Below are 22,758 nucleotides of genomic sequence, written 5' to 3' on the forward strand. Positions count from 1 at the left end.
AGGGGGGTAGTTACGCCCCTCTCCCCTGCCGGACTTTCCCCAGGCCAGGGCTGTCGCCCCTGGAACTGGTTCTAACCGGCAGATGCGTAGTGAGCACCGGGGTGCCACTCCGCAGTCACCTTCTCGCCAAAGCCCTACCTACCCAGAATACACAAACCCTGTCTGGGACGGTGCGAACAGCGCCCTCGACAGGAAACCCTTTGTCCAAGTGCTCCTCGCTGGAAGGACTCCCAGCAGCAGGAGGTCAGACTCGTGTCTGTGGTGGCAGCATCCATTTTGTGGAGCTGAGGCTTCAGTTAACTTTAACCGGGGTTCACAGTTACGTACATGTCGTGTCCCTCTAGAAGGGTGGGATACTAACCTCATCGCCAGAATTGGTGAGAGGGCAGCACCCCGATTCGTATGACACCTTACTCGACATGCCTTGATAACGCGACACCGGAGTTACCGATATGGTACGCGTTATCATGGAACAGCTATTGGGTCTTGATTCCGCAAGCTGCAACCGGGCTCGGCTCGGGCCTGAACCTAGCTCACACGAGCCCACGCACTCTGCCTTCAGGATTGTTAAGGCCTGCCATAGGAGTGACTGATAGGGACTCGGGTGTCCATTGTACGGTTAGATATAGAGCTACTATACCTAAAGCGAAGGGTGGTTACACGTCTTCGCCCCAGCTGTCGTGCAGCCAGTTGTGTTAAATTTAGGAGGCCAGCCAGGGGTGGCATAATACATGCTTCAGCTCCTGGTGGCCCTGGGTACACCTATGCCCTGCGTTACGGGGTCTGATAAGGTGGCCCAGTACCAATTGGTAAATGCACCTAGGGTACATATCGTAATTTAGAAAGAGAACAGCCAGGCTGTGGGTCCGATTAGCGGGCCCACAGCCAGAGAAAGTCGTAAACCGGTGAAACAAAAAGCAAAAAATCTGGGTGATCATAGGATTGCAGACCCTACTCTCCTACATGACCCCCCCCCCCAAACGTCGGAATAATAAGCTAACCTTGACCAGGTGAGTCTTCTTGTTCTAAGTGGAAATATCTGGAGAGCCCATCGGCATTGCCATGATCAGTACCAGGTCTATGTTCCACTGTAAAGTCCATCCCCTGTAGGGAAATGGACCACCTAAGCAGTTTGGGGTTTTCACCCTTCATCTGATTTAGCCACAAGAGGGGCTTATGGTCGGTCTGAATCTTGAAGTGAGTGCCAAACAAGTATGGCCTCAGCTTCTTCAGGGCCCAAACCACAGCAAAGGCCTCCCTCTCAATAGCTGACCAATTCTTCTCTCTAGGGGTCAGCCTTCTGCTTATAAAAGCAATGGGCTGGTCTTGACCATCAAAATTCAGTTGAGAAAGAACAGCTCCCACACCCAACTCAGAAGCATCTGTTTGGACAATGAATGGTTTGGAGTAGTCCGGACTCTTGAGGATAGGCGCCGTGCACATGGCCTGCTTTAGGTCATCGAATGCTTTTTGACAGCTCGCTGTCCACTGAACCTTTTTTGGCATTTTCTTACTTGTCAGTTCGTTTAATGGTGTCACAATGGAACCATAGTTCCTGACAAACTTCCGGTAGTAACCAGTCAGGCCCAAGAAAGCTCGAACCTGAGTCTGGGTGGTTGGAGGAGCCCAGTCCCTGATTGACTGTATCTTGCTCTCCAGTGGCTGAACCTGACCTCCACCTACAAGGTGGCCCAGGTATACAACCTGTGTCTGCCCTATCTGGCACTTGGTGGCCTTGATAGTGAGACCTGCTGCTTGCAGTGCCTCTAACGTCTTCCGCAGGTGGACCAGGTGATCCTCCCAGGTGGAGCTAAAGACAGCGATATCGTCAAGATACGCCGCACAGAAGTCATCCAGCCCAGTAAGGACTTGATTCACCAACCGTTGGAAGGTGGCAGGTGCATTTTTCAGACCGAAGGGCATCACCACGAACTGATGATGCCCACCAGGGGTTGAAAATGCGGTTTTAGGCTTGGCGTCCTCAGCTAACCTGATTTGCCAATACCCAGCTGTCAGGTCAAACGTACTTAGGTAGTTGGCCGAAGCCAATCTATCGATAAGCTCGTCTGCCCTTGGTATTGGGTGGGCGTCAGTCTTAGTGACTGCATTGAGACCCCTGTAGTCTACGCAAAACCTCATCTCTCTCTTACCACCCTGGGTGTGAGGTTTCGGCACTAGAACTACGGGACTAGCCCAAGGGCTATCCGAGGGTTCAATGACTCCCAGCTCCAACATTTTCTGCACTTCACTCTTGATGCAGTCTCTAACGTGATCAGACTGCCTGTAGATTTTACTCTTCACGGGCAGGCTGTCACCAGTGTCAACCTCATGGGTGCACCAATCGGTCTGGCTGGGTGTTAGAGAAAACATATGTCTGAAAGACTGAAGAACCTGTTTACAGTCTCTCTGTTGATGTTCGGAGAGGCTGCCACAAAAGACAACACCATCTACCGATCCATCGTCAGGATTCTGAGTGAGCAGGTCGGGGAGAGGGTCACTCTCCTCCTCCTGTCCCTCATCTAGGGCCATGAGCAAACTCATGTCCTTCCTGTCGACATATGCTTTTAGCCTGTTGACATGAAGCACCCTGTGGGGGCTCCGGGGAGTTCCCAGGTCGACCAGGTAGGTGACCTCTCCCTTTTTCTCCAGGATGGTGTAGGGCCCGGACCATTTGTCCTTGAGTGCTGCTGGGGCCACTGGCTCCAACACCCACACCTTCTGTCCGGGCTGATAAACAGTCAAGACAGCCTTTTGGTCATGCCAAGCTTTCTGGAGTTCTTGGCTGGCCTTAAGGTTTTCAGATGCTCTTTCCATGTATTCAGCCATCCGCGAGCGGAGGCCGAGCACATAGTCCACTATGTTGGCTGCAGGCTTTTTGAGAGGTCTCTCCCATCCTTCCTTCACCAAACACAGGGGTCCCCTTACAGGATGCCCGTACAAAAGTTCAAAAGGGCTGTAGCCAACCCCCTTCTGCGGGACTTCTCTGTAGGCGAACAAGAGGCAGGGGATCAGGACGTCCCATCTACGCCGAAGCTTTTCTGGTAGTCCATGAATCATCCCTTTTAGGGTCCTGTTGAATCTCTCAACAAGCCCATTGCATTGTGGATAATAGGGTGTAGTGAACTTGTAGTTAACACCACATTCCTTCCACATAGCAGTTAAGTAGCTCGACATAAAGTTTGCACCTCTGTCGGAGACGACCTCCTTAGGGAAGCCCACTCTGGAGAACACTCCAACTAGGGCTCTTGCCACAACAGGTGCTGTAGTGGTCCTAAGGGGAATAGCTTCAGGATACCTGGTGGCATGATCCACTACCACCAGTATAAACTTGTGTCCTGACGCTGTAGGTGGTTCCATGGGACCGACGATGTCGATCCCCACCCGTTCAAAGGGTACCCCCACCACAGGCATTGGTATAAGGGGGGCCTTTGTCGTGCCACCTGACTTACCACTGGCTTGGCAAGTGACACAGGAGCGGCAAAACTCCTTGGTATCTTCGTTCATGTGAGGCCAGTGAAAGTGTGAGACAAGCCTGTCCCACGTTTTCGTCTGGCCTAAGTGACCTGCTAAGGGAATCTCGTGGGCCAAGGTAAGTAGGAAACCACGCTGAGACAAGGGTACAACCAGCCTCCTGGTCATGCCAGGCTTGGGGTCTCTTGACTCAGTGTACAGGAGTCCATCTTCCCAGTATACCTTGTGGGTACCTGTGGCGTTCCCAGCAGCCTCAGCAGCAGCCTGCTGTCTGAGGGGTTCAAGAGAAGGGCAGTCTAACTGGTCCTTCCCCAGGTCTTCCCTTGAGGGTCCCCCTGAACCCAAGAATTCAACTTGATCAAGTTCGAATTCCCTAGGCTCAGTTTCCCGCAATTCCTGTAGGTCAGCCTCCTCTGAGACTTGATCCTCGACCTGGGGCAAGGGGGAAGGCGCAGCCTTAACCCTACTGCTCTTTTTCTTGGGAGGTGTCTGGTCCGTTGTTCCAGGATCCAGCACCTGCTCAGTGGGGCATTTCCTGACCTGTGACCTAGTCACAGCGAACACATGTGCTGGCAAACCTAACATTTCCATGTGAGTCCGGTGCTCCACTTCTGACCATTGTGACGACTCCAAATCATTGCCCAACAAACAATCCACTGGGAGGTCTGGACTAACTACAACCTTCTTTTGGCCAGTTACCCCTCCCCAGGAGAAAGCTACAATTGCCATACTGTGATTGGTAGTGACATTGCTTGCATTGGTCACCAGGAATTCTGTACCTGGCATGATCTGTCCAGGGTCCACAAAGTTAGGCGTCACCATGGTGACGCTGGCACAAGTGTCCCTATAGGCCTGAGCCATCTTTCCATTTATGAAAGGCGTCTGTCGGTATTTGCCCAAAGTATTGGGGCTTACGTCAGGGGATACGTCCGCGTCCCCTGTACCGACAAGGACAGCCTGAGTGAGTGTGCCAACTAAGTTGTCACGCCCCTCAGAACCCAGGGTTAACCCTACTAAACCCTTGGGAGGCGCACTACCACTGCTGACTGTACTAGGGGGCACAGGTGCCTTAGGGGCTGCAGTGGCAGGAGTCTGCCCTCCTCCTTTCTTGGTGCACTCACTAAACCAGTGAGATTTACTTTTACAGTACTGGCACCATCTTTTGGATTGGCCTTCTTTCTTCTTTTGGGGAGCCTGACCCCCACCCTCTTTGGGTTGTTGGGGACCTGTCGAAGACTTCTGGTCACTTTGTTCCCCTTTAGAATCTTTACCCTTCTGGTCTGCTTTCTTCTGACCACCTTGATTCTGGCCCTGGTTCTGTTTAACTCTTGTACGAACCCATCTGTCTGCCTTCTTTCCCAATTCTTGGGGAGAGGTCAGATCCGAGTCGACAAGATGCTGATGCAACAACTGGTTCTGACAATTGTTTAAAATTTGTTCTCTCATCATCAAATTATACAATCCTTGATAATCAGTAACCTTACTGCCCAGCAACCAGCCCTCAAAAGCCTTAGTGGCACAATCGACAAAATCAGACCAATCTTGAGACTGCGTTTTCTGGGTATCCCTGAACAGCACCCTGTACTGCTCAGTGGTTAGGCCGAACCCTTCAACGAGTGTATTTTTCAAGATTTGGTAATTGTTAGCATCCTCTACCCTTGTGGTGAGGAGCTTGTCTCTTCCTTTTCCTTCAAAGGAGAGCCACAAGATAGCTGCCCACTGACTCTGGGGAACACCCTGCACAGTGCAGGCCCTCTCCAAAGCAGTAATCCATTTGTGGATGTCGTCCCCTTGTTTAAAGGGGGGCACTATCTTACCAAGGTGTTTCGTATCGAAACTCTTTTCCCTATTACTAGGTACATTGCTGCCACCAGTGGGGACTGCCCCACTTAACTGTTGCTCTCTAGCAAAGGCAAGCCTCTCTTTGGCCAGGGCAAGTTCTTCCCTTTCAATCCTTAGATTGGCTGCCCTTTCCTTAGCTTCGTACACTCTCCTCTGAGGGGACGTCATCCCTCTCTGAGACGAGTTGTGAGAGCCATTGGTTTGAAGGGATCTGCCAGAGCCTCTTGACAGAGATCTGGCTCGTCCATTCCCAATGTTAAGCTGACCTGATAGTGGCCCCAGGGGTCCCCCAGTACCGCTATCATGTTTGCTTAAGTTGGACCTGCTTAGTCTGACGACTTCTACCTGTCCCTTATCTGCCTCATCCCCTGAGAGATCCTCATCCTCATCCTCCTCCACATCTTCGTTCTCAGTTGCGAGGTGGATGAGGTCAGGATCGTCCCGGGTTCCCTCGAGGGGAGGCATGTCTCCTTCTGGATTAGAAGAGCTACGAAGTTTCTCAGCTCTTCTGGCATCATAAGTCTCCAAGAGACCAATCAGAAAGGACGTTGTGGGGTTAGACCCCTGCTGAATCTTCCTGGAGTGACACAGTCGTCTTAACTCCTTGAAGCTCAGCACAGTATATCCTGAAGGGATGACCTGTGGAGGGTCAACTGACACAAGGGGAGACCCAGAGTTTCCTCCTTTGTCCGACATACTGTTTCTAGTGTGGTGTAAGTGATGCACCTACCTACACTACGTGTTTACCTACTGTACCCTTGCTAAGAGTTGTAGCCAAGGTGTGCTAAGCCTTGAGGAGCTACAACAGCTGGTTCAGTAGAACTCAGAGTATTCTAAGCTTTAGTTATATGTACTAACAGTACTTGTGCGATCTTTCAACAAGATATTCTTAGGATACGTGTGGTAAAACAACAGCAAGCTCAAATCCCAACCGCTGCTCACCAATGTGAGAAGTTGGCCCGATATGCAACGTTCGCTATTCTAGCGACCGCTATGTATCGTTCCACCGACCCTTATGGTGTTTGGTTGTAAGTCAACCTATAGACCAGCTATCCTAGTAGCGTGGATACGAGCAGTCTAAGGCTAAAGACTCGAGAGGGCGTGTTAAGCCAGCTGTTTACCACACATGTACCCCTTGAACACCAAGTGAAAGGACACCACACAAGTGTTATGAAAATAAACAGGATATTTATTAAGAATCACAACAGCCCTGTACTCTTTATGAGGACAGGGTACTAAGCACAAACCAAATCTCTTTAGCAAATACTTCAAGTGCACAATTAAAACAAGTGTCCGGGGACACGGAGAGGTTAAGGTCTCGGGCGGACCCGATAAGGCAAGTCGGAAGCGAGGGACTCGGGACCCTAGAGTAAGGAGGCTATGCAGGCACCGAAATGCCGAGTTACCTAGCCACGAGGGCTGCGGCTGCACAAGTCTTACAGGCGTCGGGGTCTTCGCTGACGAGCCAGGAGCCGGAAGAAAGGAGTTGCTGGCCGGCGACCAGTGCTGAATAGTTCGTAGAGATCCAAGCCTGGATCGGAGATTGATGAAACCTGAAAGCAGAGGGGACCAAGTTCGTACTACTAGCCAGTAGTCAGAGGGTACCAGGAAGGCACCGGTTGGCCGTCACCTCGACCAGGTGAGTGGGCGACGCTAGGCTCTGCAGTCTCACGGACCAGGAGGCGTTGTCGGCGACCACGGTGGAGGTGCGAGCTGTCCCACGAAGGATGATGCTGTCGGCGTCGCTGGGCCCAGGATGGGGCAACAAGCCTTGGCAGATCTCAGGGCCACGTGGTGGGCCTAAGATGGCGTCTTGAGTGGACCAGGAGGGTCCGGGGTGCTTCTCGCAAAGATGGAAGCAAGGGCCAGTCTGGAGCAACCAGACCAGCAGTGATGATTCTCGGATGTCGTCACAGAAGGGCACAAGCCAGCGGCGAGTGACCAGACAACGTGCTGAGCAGCGAGCAGAAGGGCCCCACGCAGATCGTGGAGATGCTGGGAGACTGCACTTCGGTGCTAGAGCGGCTCAGGGTCGGGGCTTCTCGGACCCCAGAGCACTCACCAGAGAGTTACCTCGATGGTCGTGCTGGTTTGTAAGAGCGTGCAGGTTCTGATGATGGCCGGTCCCTCGAGGTCTCGTCGCACCCACCGATCACAGCTGAGCTGATGACGTGGGTAGAGGTCAGAGGTGCCAGGGAAGCCGGTTCTCGTCGAGCTGGGCCGTCGGATCCTTGAGGAAGGACTTGCAGCAAACCGCAGAGTTCTTAGATGGTGCCCGCTGATGCAGGGTGACTACTCCTTAGCCACAAGGGAGAAATCTTGAGAAGAGTCTTGAGTGTCCTTTCGTAGAAAGTAGTTCTTAATTCAAAGATGATCTAATTTGGAAGGGTCCCCGCTCCGGTCTTTATCCTAAAGAAAGGGGTGGGTACATGACTAGGTCCTGCCCTAAGGGTGGGACCAGGAAGGGGGGTAGTTACGCCCCTCTCCCCTGCCGGACTTTCCCCAGGCCAGGGCTGTCGCCCCTGGAACTGGTTCTAACCGGCAGATGCGTAGTGAGCACCGGGGTGCCACTCCGCAGTCACCTTCTCGCCAAAGCCCTACCTACCCAGAATACACAAACCCTGTCTGGGACGGTGCGAACAGCGCCCTCGACAGGAAACCCTTTGTCCAAGTGCTCCTCGCTGGAAGGACTCCCAGCAGCAGGAGGTCAGACTCGTGTCTGTGGTGGCAGCATCCATTTTGTGGAGCTGAGGCTTCAGTTAACTTTAACCGGGGTTCACAGTTACGTACATGTCGTGTCCCTCTAGAAGGGTGGGATGCTAACCTCATCGCCAGAATTGGTGAGAGGGCAGCACCCCGATTCGTATGACACCTTACTCGACATGCCTTGATAACGCGACACCGGAGTTACCGATATGGTACGCGTTATCATGGAACAGCTATTGGGTCTTGATTCCGCAAGCTGCAACCGGGCTCGGCTCGGGCCTGAACCTAGCTCACACGAGCCCACGCACTCTGCCTTCAGGATTGTTAAGGCCTGCCATAGGAGTGACTGATAGGGACTCGGGTGTCCATTGTACGGTTAGATATAGAGCTACTATACCTAAAGCGAAGGGTGGTTACACGTCTTCGCCCCAGCTGTCGTGCAGCCAGTTGTGTCAAATTTAGGAGGCCAGCCAGGGGTGGCATAATACATGCTTCAGCTCCTGGTGGCCCTGGGTACACCTATGCCCTGCGTTACGGGGTCTGATAAGGTGGCCCAGTACCAATTGGTAAATGCACCTAGGGTACATATCGTAATTTAGAAAGAGAACAGCCAGGCTGTGGGTCCGATTAGCGGGCCCACAGCCAGAGAAAGTCGTAAACCAGTGAAACAAAAAGCTAAAAATCTGGGTGATCATAGGATTGCAGACCCTACTCTCCTACAGTGGTGTCCCGCGAGTGATGTGGTGGTGTCCCGCGAGTGATGTGGTGGTGTCCCGCGAGTGATGTGGTGGTGTCCCGCGAGTGATGTGGTGGTGTCCCGCGAGTGATGTGGTGGTGTCCCGCGAGTGATGTGGTGGTGTCCCGCGAGTGATGTGGTGGTGTCCCGCGAGTGATGTGGTGGTGTCCCGCGAGTGATGTGGTGGTGTCCCGCGAGTGATGTGGTGGTGTCCCGCGAGTGATGTGGTGGTGTCCCGCGAGTGATGTGGTGGTGTCCCGCGAGTGATGTGGTGGTGTCCCGCGAGTGATGTGGTGGTGTCCCGCGAGTGATGTGGTGGTGTCCCGCGAGTGATGTGGTGGTGTCCCGCGAGTGATGTGGTGGTGTCCCGCGAGTGATGTGGTGGTGTCCCGCGAGTGATGTGGTGGTGTCCCGCGAGTGAGGTGGTGGTGTCCCGCGAGTGAGGTGGTGGTGTCCCGCGAGTGAGGTGGTGGTGTCCCGCGAGTGAGGTGGTGGTGTCCCGCGAGTGAGGTGGTGGTGTCCCGCGAGTGAGGTGGTGGTGTCCCGCGAGTGAGGTGGTGGTGTCCCGCGAGTGAGGTGGTGGTGTCCCGCGAGTGAGGTGGTGGTGTCCCGCGAGTGAGGTGGTGGTGTCCCGCGAGTGAGGTGGTGGTGTCCCGCGAGTGAGGTGGTGTTGTCCCGCGAGTGAGGTGGTGGTGTCCCGCGAGTGAGGTGGTGGTGTCCCGCGAGTGAGGTGGTGGTGTCCCGCGAGTGAGGTGGTGGTGTCCCGCGAGTGAGGTGGTGGTGTCCCGCGAGTGAGGTGGTGGTGTCCCGCGAGTGAGGTGGTGGTGTCCCGCGAGTGAGGTGGTGGTGTCCCGCGAGTGAGGTGGTGGTGTCCCGCGAGTGAGGTGGTGGTGTCCCGCGAGTGAGGTGGTGGTGTCCCGCGAGTGATGTGGTGGTGTCCCGCGAGTGATGTGGTGGTGTCCCGCGAGTGATGTGGTGGTGTCCCGCGAGTGATGTGGTGGTGTCCCGCGAGTGATGTGGTGGTGTCCCGCGAGTGATGTGGTGGTGTCCCGCGAGTGATGTGGTGGTGTCCCGCGAGTGATGTGGTGGTGTCCCGCGAGTGATGTGGTGGTGTCCCGCGAGTGATGTGGTGGTGTCCCGCGAGTGATGTGGTGGTGTCCCGCGAGTGATGTGGTGGTGTCCCGCGAGTGATGTGGTGGTGTCCCGCGAGTGATGATGTGGTGTCCCGCGAGTGATGATGTGGTGTCCCGCGAGTGATGATGTGGTGTCCCGCGAGTGATGATGTGGTGTCCCGCGAGTGATGATGTGGTGTCCCGCGAGTGATGATGTGGTGTCCCGCGAGTGATGATGTGGTGTCCCGCGAGTGATGATGTGGTGTCCCGCGAGTGATGATGTGGTGTCCCGCGAGTGATGATGTGGTGTCCCGCGAGTGATGTGGTGGTGTCCCGCGAGTGATGTGGTGGTGTCCCGCGAGCAGGTGCGCAACACCCATTGGACTCACCGGGCTTCACCCCCCCGTCGTGTGTGACAGCCCGGGATGAGACCGATACACCCCAGGCAGCAACAGTGCACAATGGCCTGCTCTAACATTTCTTCCTATTTGCGGTGAAAACACTAGGCAACACTTCTATAAATTCATCTTTAGAACATAATTCGGCTACTGTTCCTGCTGAACTTACTTAAATCAGTCACTTATACTTTTAGAAGCGCATTGTTATGCCTGTTATCTTAATGAAATAACAACCACATCAGAGTATCTAACACACAGGCACGGTGCTGCTCAAATGAATAGGATTTAAAAAAAAATGTGCAACCTCAAATCGAGGGTTGTATATGTGATCAAAAAGATAACGTGTCTGGATGAAAAGCATGGTTCACCATACATTAGAAAAAAAAAACCCGATCATGGCAGATTATGCATACATCTGTTGTGACTATGGAAGACTTCTGCCGCAGCATCCCACTATACCGTTTTTCCAAAAGTGTAAAATAAAAACACACACACAATGTGCATGTCAACCTTTCAGCCTTCATAATAAGGCCACAGCATACTCCCAAGACACCCGCAATCATCAGCATGACCCGGGCACCAACAATGTTTTAGTGACTGGCACCCATCAGGCAAAAGATACAAAAACCTCAGTAGGGACCTATCTTGCTTTTGACATTGAGTAAATCTAAAACATTTATAAGAAAGATGCCAAAGAGGAAACTGTGGAAACTGTGGAAACTGTGGAAACTGTGGATCTCGTCCCCTTTTCCGATTCCCAGTGTGTGCACCGCGGGGGCCTGTTTCCTACGCTGGGGGCCTGGGGGCCTGCAACCGCCGCACCCTGCGATGTTGGCGGAGGCTGGCGTAAGTACCGATTGTATGGCAGATCTCCCGATGCATGGGGCGGGGGCGTGTGTCTGTCTGTGTGTGCGTGCAGGGGGGGTAGGGGCGGCGGCGTGTGTGCAGATATCCTGATGCATGGGGCGGGGGTGTGTGTCTTTGTGTGCGTGCAGGGGGGGTAGGGGGCGGCGGCGTGTGTGCAGATATCCCGATGCATGGGGCGGGGGGGGGTTGTGTGTCTGTGTGTGCGTACAGGGGGGTAGGGGGCGGCGGCGTGCGTGTCTGTGTGTGTGTGCAGGGGGATGCGAGAGCAGGCGCTGTGTGTTCGTCTGCGCAAGCGCGGGTCAGAAGCGCGCTCCCGCGGTCAAAACTGACTGCAAAAGCGCGCGTCTGAGTCGTGTCTTCATTCCTAAATACGGGTCACAATAGGTCTGAAGCAGGCACAATCAATGCTTACGCATTGAATGTAGGTCTGCTCGACCTAAAAAGGGGATGGTCGATACCTAACAAAGAAATTTCCAACACTCAACGGGCTAAAGCAAGGATGCCTGCTGGCCCCTAGCCTATTTAACATCTATACCGCTGACCTAGAGCGAGACCTACGCACAATCCAGGGAGACCCACCGAAATTGGGATAAAACACCCATAGCGAGCCTGCAATATGCAGATGACATTGTGCTCCTCTCACAAACTCCGCTTGGCTTACGACGACTGATTTCTAAACTTGCGCTGTACATTTCCAATGCACAACTAACAATAAACCTCAAAAAATCAAACATTCTGTGCTTCTCCAGCTCTCAAAAAAAACGACCAAAATTTGTTTGGAGGATAAATTCCTGTACTTTAACCCAGGTAGATAAATATAAATACTTGGACATCCTACTAGATCATGAACTTAAGTATAAATATCATTTAGACCGTGGGAATTCAAAATCAAAACCACTCCAATTTGCTTTTAAAACTATACAAAAACACCTAAGCGGAAGTTCAACCGGTCACGTGCTAAAGACTGTAGCAGCAAAATTTCTGCCCTCGCTCATACGGCTCGGAAATGATGGCTACCGGGGACTCTACAGTGCTAAACCTTGCCCAATCAAGACTGTTTAAAAACCTCTTCTCAATTCCGCGACATATTTCGCAAGCACAAATACGTCTGGAATATGGGCTAACAAATCAGATTCCGGCAAGACAAGGGGCCCTGGCCAAATACTATTGGCGTATGAGGGATGCCGAAGATAACACACTCGCCCACCTCTGCTGGGAAGAAGTCGAAAAACAGACTAGGCACTCCAACTCCACATGTAAGACTCTTAGGCAAGCGCTTCTATCGTTAAATCTGGAAGAAGCTTGGCTTTCACCTATGCCTTACAATACTTTTAAACAAATTACCAACAAAGCTATCAAACAAGCATCGTTGCAAATGGACAAAGGTTTAGTGGCTGGTAAAAGCCATGCCTGGATCGTGATGCCAACATACAACCAACTGAAACAACAACCTTATTTGCAAGAATGTTTCAGGGATCATTACAAGAGGAAACTAAGTCTTCTGAGGTTTGGTTGTTTCTCGAGCAAAGACCTTACCCCCAAATGGTTACGGACGTGGTCAACTTCAGACTGTCGCCTCTGTGACAAGGGTGAAGAGTTGTTACTGCATTTATTATGCATTTGCCCGGCATTACAAAATCAAAGGAAGATCCTCTTGAAACCACTCCTAAGAGAAGCACTAGTCAGGACCTGTAGGGCAGCTGTGATAAAATGCCTTGGCGGGTCTTCGATACAACTTTCCTGCAAAACTATAAAATTCCTGGCTTTTGCTGCCCAAGAGCTTGAAAAAAAGGCAGCAATAACTGGGTCACATTGTCTCCCCGCGGCTGGTCCTGGACTCTCCCTCATTTTCTCAATAGATACCCTCTTCCCCACTCCCCCTGCAAATGCACTTTATCTGAGACAATAGGTGACAGTTACATCTAATTAAATATAAGCCCCCAAGTATATCGTATCCCCTGTCACAACACTCATTTGATGGTCCCCATGTCTTAATGAGATAGTTATCCCCTTACAAAGTGTTATACCTGTTTTTTAAAATTATTTTTGTTGGTATACTTGTGCAAAGTCGCTAACGACTTGTCATTTTATCGATCGTTTTATCATGTCATTTTATGCTCTTTTTATGCTGACTCAAAGATGTTGATGTTGATCACACGGTGGTAAGATCCACCCTTTTATGATTTTTACAAATCAAATAAAGTGTTATTATAGTAACTGGCTACCATACATAAAATACTTAAATTCTAGCTTCGTATGGTAGCCATTAAACTGGCTACCATACGAAGCTAGAATTCAATTCAAACACACAAAGCGCTCCACCACAAAACTCCAAGGTGTTTAGCTCAGAAAATAGAGCTCTCAGGGGGAAGCAGACCAGCTAGGAGTGCCAGAGATCTGCTGTTGAAACCACCCATCTTCCGGAAGAAGAAAACATATGACGAGCTTTCTCCGGAGCTGCCCCCAGAATCTGTAACTCATTCCCTCCAAACATTAGAAAAATTCCAAACATAGCAACACTCAAGAAGGAAGCAAAGAGCTTCCTAATGAGCAAGTTCCTTCCATAGACGAGACTGCACTCGTTCTCATCATGTCTATGACCCAAACGCTCGATCATGAACCGGTTTTGCGGGAGAAATAATGGAAAGCACATCAGAACCGTGTGGATAGAAATACTGTTAAACAGTGTAAAAATGTATGTTTGCTGAAAATGACAAGAAAAACATGTACAGGAATACTATTTATAATAATGTTGCTTTTCGCTATGTAACTCAATTGTTTCAAAATTATGTTCAAAATGTAAATGTTAAGCGCTCTGATACCCAAGGGTCAAGTCCGTGCTATATCAAACTCTGTAAATAAATAAAATGAAAAGAGAAGCCACCTCCAGCTGATTGGGCTTGCGTGTGTGGGCCCCATCACTTTGACTTCATGGGGGAACCTGGCTCTTCACCTATGCCTCTCACCAGGGCTGGGGCATGCTGCCAGCTTGGTTTTGGGCAGCTGGATAAGCTGTGGACTCTCGACATGCAGGCATTGATTCCAAGCTCCTGTTGGGTGGCAAACGGCCGACATGCAGGTGGGGTGGACCGCCCTCATTGTTGCATACTTTGTTATCCCGTCCTTTGTGTCCAGGCTGAGGTTTGAAGACTCAACTGGTCCAGTCAGAGGTGTCTGGGGGGATTGGCGGTGTAGCTACCTGCCTACGCTGCAGTTGGGGCCTCATGCCTGCCTGCTGCTTGTGGGGTCCATGCATTATGCCTAGAGAATTCAACACAGCAGTGTCCCAGGAGAGTAGATCTGTTGCACGGGCACCTCCGCCCCCGCAGGGCACATTTGCTCTGCACCAGTGCACCATAACAGGCTTCGGGTTGGCTGTGAAGTCTTCACAGTGTCATGTGGCTCTCTGTTCTGGAATCAACTGGTACAGGTCCATGGCAGCAGCTTCGCCGTGCCCACGGGGCTGAGGGAGATTGACCGCCTCCATTCCCTCCCAAGGAAACTACCCCAGTCCCTCTCAGGGTGTGTTTAGGTGTGGAAGGGGTGGTTTTCTCTGTTCCTGGTGCAACTGTTGACTAGGGCAGACTGTACTCAATTTGCCCAGCTAGTGTCGGCTTGCCCGACGGTGAGGCCTACACCAGACACTAGGGGACTTTGGCGATGTGAGTTACCCACCGGACCCATCTTTAAACACAGACCAAGGAGTCTAACAGTACTCAAGTTGGAAGGCCAGTTTAAATCCTATGGCTAGATGAAGGTGAGGGCTGACACGCTCTCCCTGAAATGGGATTCCCTGGTGGCGAGGGCATCACCGTTTCGTCTCACCCTTTCCATTGGGAAGGTGAAGTATGCACATGTGTGATTGATCCAGAAAGATGGTGAACTGTGCTTCGGCCCTACTCTGGTGGAGGTTTAAAGTAGTCCTGACGGGAAAATCGGGTGAAAGACTAACCAAATTATCTATCAGCTACTTCACTCTGAAGTTTCCCGCAGGATAGCTGCTGGTGCTTGGAAACCCTAGTTTTAACTGCTAAAGCGAATGATTAGTGATCTTGGGGCTGAAATGGTCTCCACCTATTCTCAAACTTTAAACAGATAAGATACCTGTCTCTCTCTTGTGGAGCTGGGCATCTTATGTGAGAGCCTTGTGTGCCACTTTTGGTAAGCAGGACTGGTGCTGCGAGATGAACTGAGGTTCCAGTAAGGCACCCCATGCTGATGCTCATCACATACCTGAAAAGGCGTTGGCTGATATAGACAGCAGAACGATGGCAATTGAAGTCTGGATCCAGGTGAGGCAGGAACAGCCCCGTGGGGCTCTCGCTGAATCGAAGCGTCATAGAATATAAAAATGGAAGCGCTTACATTAGCCGAGCACACTACAGATTTTGCCCTTGAAAATGTTACTTCTAGTCAACCAAGAAAAGGATACAACATACTAACAGACCAGGCAGATGAAAATCTATTCACAAACATTTTGTACTTTGCAGAAAGAGAAATCTGTGCACATTTAGTTGTCTTACAATTTTCAAAGGCCTACAGTGTTTGCAGCTACAAAATGTCAAATATGTTTTTATTTTGTAAATTAGCTTTGTCTTAACCACTGTACAAAAGATTTGAGTCATCCTTCACACCTGTTCACAAATCTTCGAACGGTTCATATGTACAGCAATATCTACACCCTAAATTTAGTCTACTCATCTGGGTTTTGGTTATTTACAGATACAGTTAAATCTAACTTAATTGTTTTAGGGAATCAACTTGTTAAGAGCTATTTGTGTGTGAATGTGGCCTTTAACCCCATGGATGCGTGCAAAATTTTCCCGCACTGCGGGAAAATTTTGTGCATGTGCAATACTGAGGGTTCCCGGCCATCCGCACACGCCACCCGTAGTGTCCGGCAGCCGGGAGCCGTTCGACGCATCCAAAGGGTTAAGCCTGCCCTTTGTATTTGCTTCCTGTCGTATCCTTGTTTGTGTTCCTTCTTACCTGATATACCCCAATCCAGAGTTGGAAAGCTGTCTCAAGCATTGGAAAAAATGTACAGTTGGCACCAGTCTATCTGTCGGGAGTTCTTTTTTCCCCACTTCTATGGGTACATTATTGAGTTGCCGGATCTTAGATCAGTCTCCACCAATAAAACTGTCAAGAACAATGAAAAAAATTAGCGTAACCAATGTACCTCTATGCCAAACCGACATAAGGTATCCAGCAAATGCATTCATGTAATATTAAGAAAACAAGGGGTGACCGCCTCTGCTCATACCTCTGTTAAAGGTAAGGTAGAAGTACCCCAGCTACAGGTCATTCTGTATGGATTCTAAGTCAGCAGTAAAATACACTTGTCCTTCCATCTATTTTTGTTTCTGGAATCTTAAGGTGAGAGAACCCCTGCAATACTCTGTAGATCCTTGCATTAAACATAGAGCAAGAAAAGGATATGAACATTCAGTTGGAACAGATAAAACATGCTGCTGTTCCCTGCACCTCTTTATGGACCCACCCAATGCACAATAGGTGGAGCTTGGCTCAACGCCTTTCAGAATGGACTAAGACTCTCTGTTCCTCTATTTGAGTAAATATTTCCCTTTTACCTAAAAATTATTTAAGTCAATGTTTTGCTTTTTGTATGTGCTGGAAAAGTTAGGTGATGCCTAAAAGTGGCTGAATAACAACATTCATGTTAGTAGTTTACATTGTAGAAAATGCTTTCAATATCGAGTTGCAATGCTTCTAAGTTTTCCTATATGGTAAACATTCCTGGGAAAAAACATTCTGGTTAGTTGAACTACTGATGGATTTCCCTTTGATAAGTAAAAGCATTTTAGAGATGGCTGGACCCTATCATAACTTGCTTAATCTTTATTTCTCTCCTAACTTCTGTTCTCCTACTCCTTCCATATCCATTAATTGTTACAAGTCATGATATCTTCCACTGTATTGAATTGTTCTTTTGTTTTTAGGAACATTCCCTATTGATCTGACAAAAACACGCCTTCAGGTGCAAGGCCAGAGTACAGATGTTCGCTATAAGGAGATCCGATATAGAGGCATGTTTCATGCGTTGTTCAGGATCTATAGTGAAGAAGGAGTCCGGTCTCTTTATTCTGGGTATGTATTTCTGACTTTGGATGTGATGTGAGGTCTTGGCAAAGATCTCCCGTACTACAATACTTCTTTGCTATTTCTATTTGATTTGTGGTGTATCCTAAAGACCGACCTAAATTTGAGAGACATCGAGGCACTGCCCATAGGCATGTTAAGTAGCCAACGGTGAAATGGAATTACAGGAGATTTTTCACCTATAGTGACTGATATATAGCCTTGATTGAATGCCTTCCAGAAAAAACCTAATAACTCTGTAATCCTTAATTATACAATGGGAAATACGTTTGCTCCTCTTGTTTCCCTGCTAGATGGTGCTATGGGAAATACTGTTCTCTTCACTAGATTTTCTGCTGTTTGCCACAGATGTCTCACTCCGCTGATTATCTTCCCTGTGTTGTCTTGCCATTACTACCAATATGTTGTTTTGCATATAGAGCAGAAGGTAGAGCTAAATCAGAGTTTTGGTATTAAAAATGTTGTCAAGGGATTACGCAAATCCAGTGCAGATGTATGCCCTTGAATGCCCAACGTGCCACTCAGTAGAACTTGCAAAGTCTTTCAGCCCCTCTTTCCAAGTTAACAAGACTTCCTCCCCCCAAAATCAAACTCTGTTACCCACTTGAAGTGATGTGCAAATCCCATTCTTTTCACTCTGGGTCTGCTGTAGTTTGCTGCTGGTGTCAGTAGGACCTTGACCAGGCTCAGCAAGTGATCTTTACTGTTTAGCTAAGGCTTGTGAAGCAGTGTCCATTCGTAAAAAAGTTACACATTTTGCAAACCCACGAATGTATAATTAGGTTGTTTTGCAAATTCACCATTTGCAGGTGATCACCTGCCTAATGAATATTAATTGGGCAGATAGAAATTTACAGCCTTGTTTGATAAACTACAAGTGAAGGTATGGAAGCTTGCAGGGGATAGCAGACCACCATCCCTGTGTTTGCATTCACAAACTCACAACTTTTTTTTTTTAAAGCAGTCCAAGCTCCTGAAAGGAACTAATACTGCTTTAAAAAAAGTAAAAGGCTTCCCATTTGGGAAAACATCCCCTGGTCCCCTGAACCACTGCCTACTCCTCCCTGAGGCTGCCAGAACGATTCCCAAAGTGGAAGGGATGTCAAGGGGTCTCTTTCCCCCCCCTTGTGAATCAGTCACAATTTCCTTTGGTAAGTCGGTAAGTTGTCAAGGGTTTGCAAGTGTAACTGTGGTAGCATATCATACAGAATCGTAGTTTGAAGGAGTGCCTCTTTCAAACCCCTTCCAAATTGCAATTCAGCATGGTTTGCAAAATTTGTACATTGGAAATTACTATTTTACAGTTGCAAACCATGTGACTTGGCTATTGCAGGGTTTGCTGTTGCAAATTTTCTTAGTACATCTGGCTCTTGGAAAGTGAAAAACCTTGAAAATGAAGAGATCACAATCAAACTTTTATGTAGTACAGCTGGTAGTTAGCAAGCATCTTGTATATAACAATCTTGTGAATTTGGTTGCCTAGAGGAATGTGAAAACTCTGACAGTGGAACTGGTCGCCTGCTAATTAAACGCTTTGGAGAGGGGTGTGGGGAATAATTACTTTGGTCACAGAGATTGAAACCTGAAAGCATCCTTCCTGTCAGGGTGCCAGCAAGACCCTGCTAATGCGCTTCCAGAGCAGAGCCGCTGCCGTTCTTTTGCTGCTACAGCAGATCATTAAGGCAAATGTGCTATATGGAAGCCATCCTAGATCCTTTAACGGGCCCCATGGAATTGATGTCCCTGGTGTATACAGACATTAAGGTGTCATCCGTAGTCACGATTTTGCTTAGCTCTTGGCATACTTCACACTGAAAAATGTAGAACTAGTTTTGAATTTATGTTTTGCAAGTGAGTAACGTACATCTTTGAGAAACACGGTTATGCTATACTACCTGTGAAATTTTATGTATCCTTAAACCTACTGAAATTGCTTCATAATTTTAGGAAAATGTCATAGTTGGGAAGCGTTTGTGGCTAACCCCATAGCATTAGAAACTCAACATAGCTCACACGAGTAGAGGGCAGCTTCGGACTACTAATGCTGAAAGTAAGTGAGAAGGAATAACCTAGTACTATACTAAGGCTTCAATTACGAATTACCTCGTAATTCTGATTGGGCCTTCTACAACATTTTTGTTTCATTCAGGGTGTCCACCAGATGAAAGTGGTTGAAATCTGTAGACAAAACTCGTGGAGAAAATGAGGAATTACTGTTTGAATTGGACTAAATATTACTGATCCATCCGCCCGCCGTTATTTCTGAGTTGAAATTCTCCAGATAACTTTTCTCTGCTGGAGTTACCGGTACCTTGGATGGGATCCCAAGGCATCTGGAACTAAGTCCTAAATGGGGATAATAGAGATTGATATGATGAAATGAACTTAAAAGGAATGTGTAGCCCATAAAAAAGATAGCTGAATCTGGCTTTTCTCATAGACTTGTGCTATATACCTACTGGGCCCATCTACCTTAATCTTTATTTTTCCTGGCACTCCACCTTTGCTTGGTCCCCTGATGGATCCTGAAGCATGCTGAGAGGGGTTGAATATAGGGGATCCAATCCAATTATCAAATGAGGACCAGGAAATGGGTAACTGACTCACAAGCTCGTAATTGGATTCATATATATGACTCTCAATACTACACTGTACAGGTAGAAGATTTTTACTGCTGTACCTAATCTCCTGAAGAAATTCAGTCAGGATAGATCCATACAAACAAGAAATTATGTTAAAGCTATACAAAACAGTAACATTAGGACCTGTTGACGTAAGACCTCTTTATTATAATTCCTATCCTATATTAATACTATTGGAATGCACTATCAGTTAATTGGAGACAAGTCATTGAGAAACAGAAAGTGGATTTAGGAATGGTTAAAATCAATCAGTAAATTGAGGAAGTAATATCAGGCATTTGAATTTAAGAGTACCAAATCAAATGAATCTCTTTCTGGCCATAAATTTCAAAAGTTCAAAGGACAGAGTTCAGGAAGGGACATCTTCCTTATTAGCCCACGAGGGAGAAGAGTCCCGGAGTATCGCACACAGCAGATGCGACATACCAAGGAAAGTCTCTCAGTCCGCAAGGAAGCAATCGTCAATGGCAAAGTGTCAAAGAATGCCGCTCCTTATCCTCAGGCCAACATGTAATATAATTTTCCAAGTTCTGGGGTGACACCTTCTGGGTCACCTCATCTGGTCAGACCACTCCGTCCATTAGTCCGTTCGTATAGGATGACCCATTTTATAGCGAAAAGGTGGAGATCATCACTTAAGCAGTCAAAGTGTTCAAAATGTATAATTATAAACAATCTGCTTTCAGCAGAGGCACATGAGTGAGTTGAAAAGGACAATTTCTCACAGCAGATGTTCCCAAAGTAGCTGCGAATAGTCCTGCTATGTGCATGGAAACTCTTCTTATGAAACATAGTTTCTTCCCACATTGCAAATGTATGATGCTTTCTCATGAGAACAGAATTGAACAAGATAAAGAAAATGCTGGCCCAAATAACATTTTTGTTCATGAAATACACAATGTAAATTAAGGAAAATAAATATTTCATTCTAGAGTTCTTACATCTAATATTTTATCTTCAATTTATTACTTGTAAAGCATTTTACTTTTGTTGCAATTAGCATGCGACTCTGGCACAATACTACATTCCAAAGACATCCAAAGTATAAAATTATTTCAAAACGTGAAGTCACTAAGGGGCAGATGTATCAACGGAATTTTTAGTCGCAACCGCTGCGAATCGCGAAAATGCAGCGTTTACTTCTAAAATTTCGGAAAACGGGATGTGTGAGGAAAATCTCATCGCAAAATTAAGGAATCACAACAGTTGCGATTCCTTAAATGCTATGCAAGAAGCACTCAAGATTTGCGATTTCACTTTAAGAAATCACAAATTACCACCACCTTTAAGTTGGTGGTAATTTGCGATTTCTTTCACAAAAGCACTTTTTGGCATTTGTGAAGGTGCCATGTGGCGCACATACATGCTCTTAGAGCATGTATGTGTGCCATATGCGCGCACACGTTCGTTTCAGGGGTGAATCAGGGTGTCCTTATGACACCTTTGAAATTATTCTCAATTTGCGATTCTCAAATTGCGAATCGCAAATTGAGAATGACTTCACATTCATTCCTACGGGCCTCCTGGCCCATAGAAATGAATGGGAAAGTATTCCTTAATTGCTATTTCGCAATTTGTGGAATACTAAGAATTTCCAAAAAAAATAGCAATTTTTAATTTATTTATTTATTTATTCTTTTTTTTTTTTAACATACATCCCTTTTTGCCTTTCTCAAATAGCAATTCTCAAAAGATCATCTTTTGAGAATCGCAAACAGGTATTTTCATACATATGCCCCTAAGTCTTTTCTAGTAATTCTCATTAGTACATATATGAAGATAATTCTCTGAAAGTTTCAGTGAAATTGGAATTAACATAAACGTGCAGCAAAATTTCTTTCTCGGGCGGTGCACAATTTAACATGAGCAAAGACAGTGGTAAAACCAAACTTTTTAATAAACATTCATAAGGTTATCTAATTTACATTTAGTTCTGTTAATTCTGCACATATATTATTATTCAAAAGCGTGTATTAATGGAACTTCTATAATACAAGAGTCATCACTTTCACAATTCTATTCCATGTTAAAAGAATACACCATGGAACTTAGTAAACACAAACCAGTTATTCAAACACGCATTATCATCTAGTCTACATACTTCTGCATGCTTTTGTGCTGCAGTAACAAAGTGTATTTATGATCTATTTCTCAAGACTCTTCAATGTATAATGAGCACCAATTGTGCACGTTTGTAATTTTTAGTGTTTTTCCCAAAGGTGTCAAAATCGGTTTTATGTGTCACAGAGGTATTCAGCAGTTTATCTACTTCTTCACTTGCATTCCAGAGTATTTAGACCTACGTGGCCCTTGCGTGCCGCTGATCACCACCCAAAATATTGAAAATGCATTCTGGGCTGAAAAAATAATCCACAGTGGTTGCATACTCCTCTCTTGCATGGTGTCACGAAATCATTTCCAAACCTGGGAGATGAAGCGCGTCCGAGTTGCAACTTGTCGGAGATAACCGACGTTGAACTCTCATTCCTTGTGCAGTTAACAAATACTACCCTAACCACTTGGTAATGCTGTAATCACATCACATTACAAGCTATAGGTGGGTTTAAAATGTAAGAGAGTAGAACGTGTCCAAAATCATGTCCTGATAGTGCCTTAAAGTTATCTGCAAGCCTGAAATGGAACACCAGAATGTAGTGAACAAGACTGGTGGCTTTTTTAAAGGCCATGTTCAACAGGTGTTTTAGCTTTTATGCATTTATTATTAATTCAGAAAGCAGATGATTTCTTTTTCCTCCACTTTAGGGAGCCCCAGAGCACTTTACATGACATAATTCCATGACATAGATAAGTAAACCGAGGACGTAAATGAGCAAAAAATCTTTCTGTGGACATGCAGTTAG

The 22,758-nt window shown here is 47.7% G+C and overlaps 1 protein-coding gene across 1 annotated transcript in view; it reads left to right on the forward strand.

Annotated features, from left to right (window-relative positions):
• The window catches only part of SLC25A14 (solute carrier family 25 member 14), a 329,441-nt gene that overhangs the window by 172,403 nt on the left and 134,280 nt on the right, over window positions 1-22,758 (forward strand). Inside the window, exon 3 of the mRNA XM_086964677.1 lies at window positions 17,096-17,243. Coding sequence (XP_086820803.1) covers window positions 17,096-17,243 — 148 coding nt within the window. The remainder of the gene's footprint in view (window positions 1-17,095; window positions 17,244-22,758) is intronic.

The sequence above is a fragment of the Lissotriton vulgaris genome, chromosome 4_1, assembly GCF_964263255.1.
Source record: "Lissotriton vulgaris chromosome 4_1, aLisVul1.2, whole genome shotgun sequence".
Classification (NCBI taxonomy): Eukaryota; Metazoa; Chordata; class Amphibia; order Caudata; family Salamandridae; genus Lissotriton; species Lissotriton vulgaris.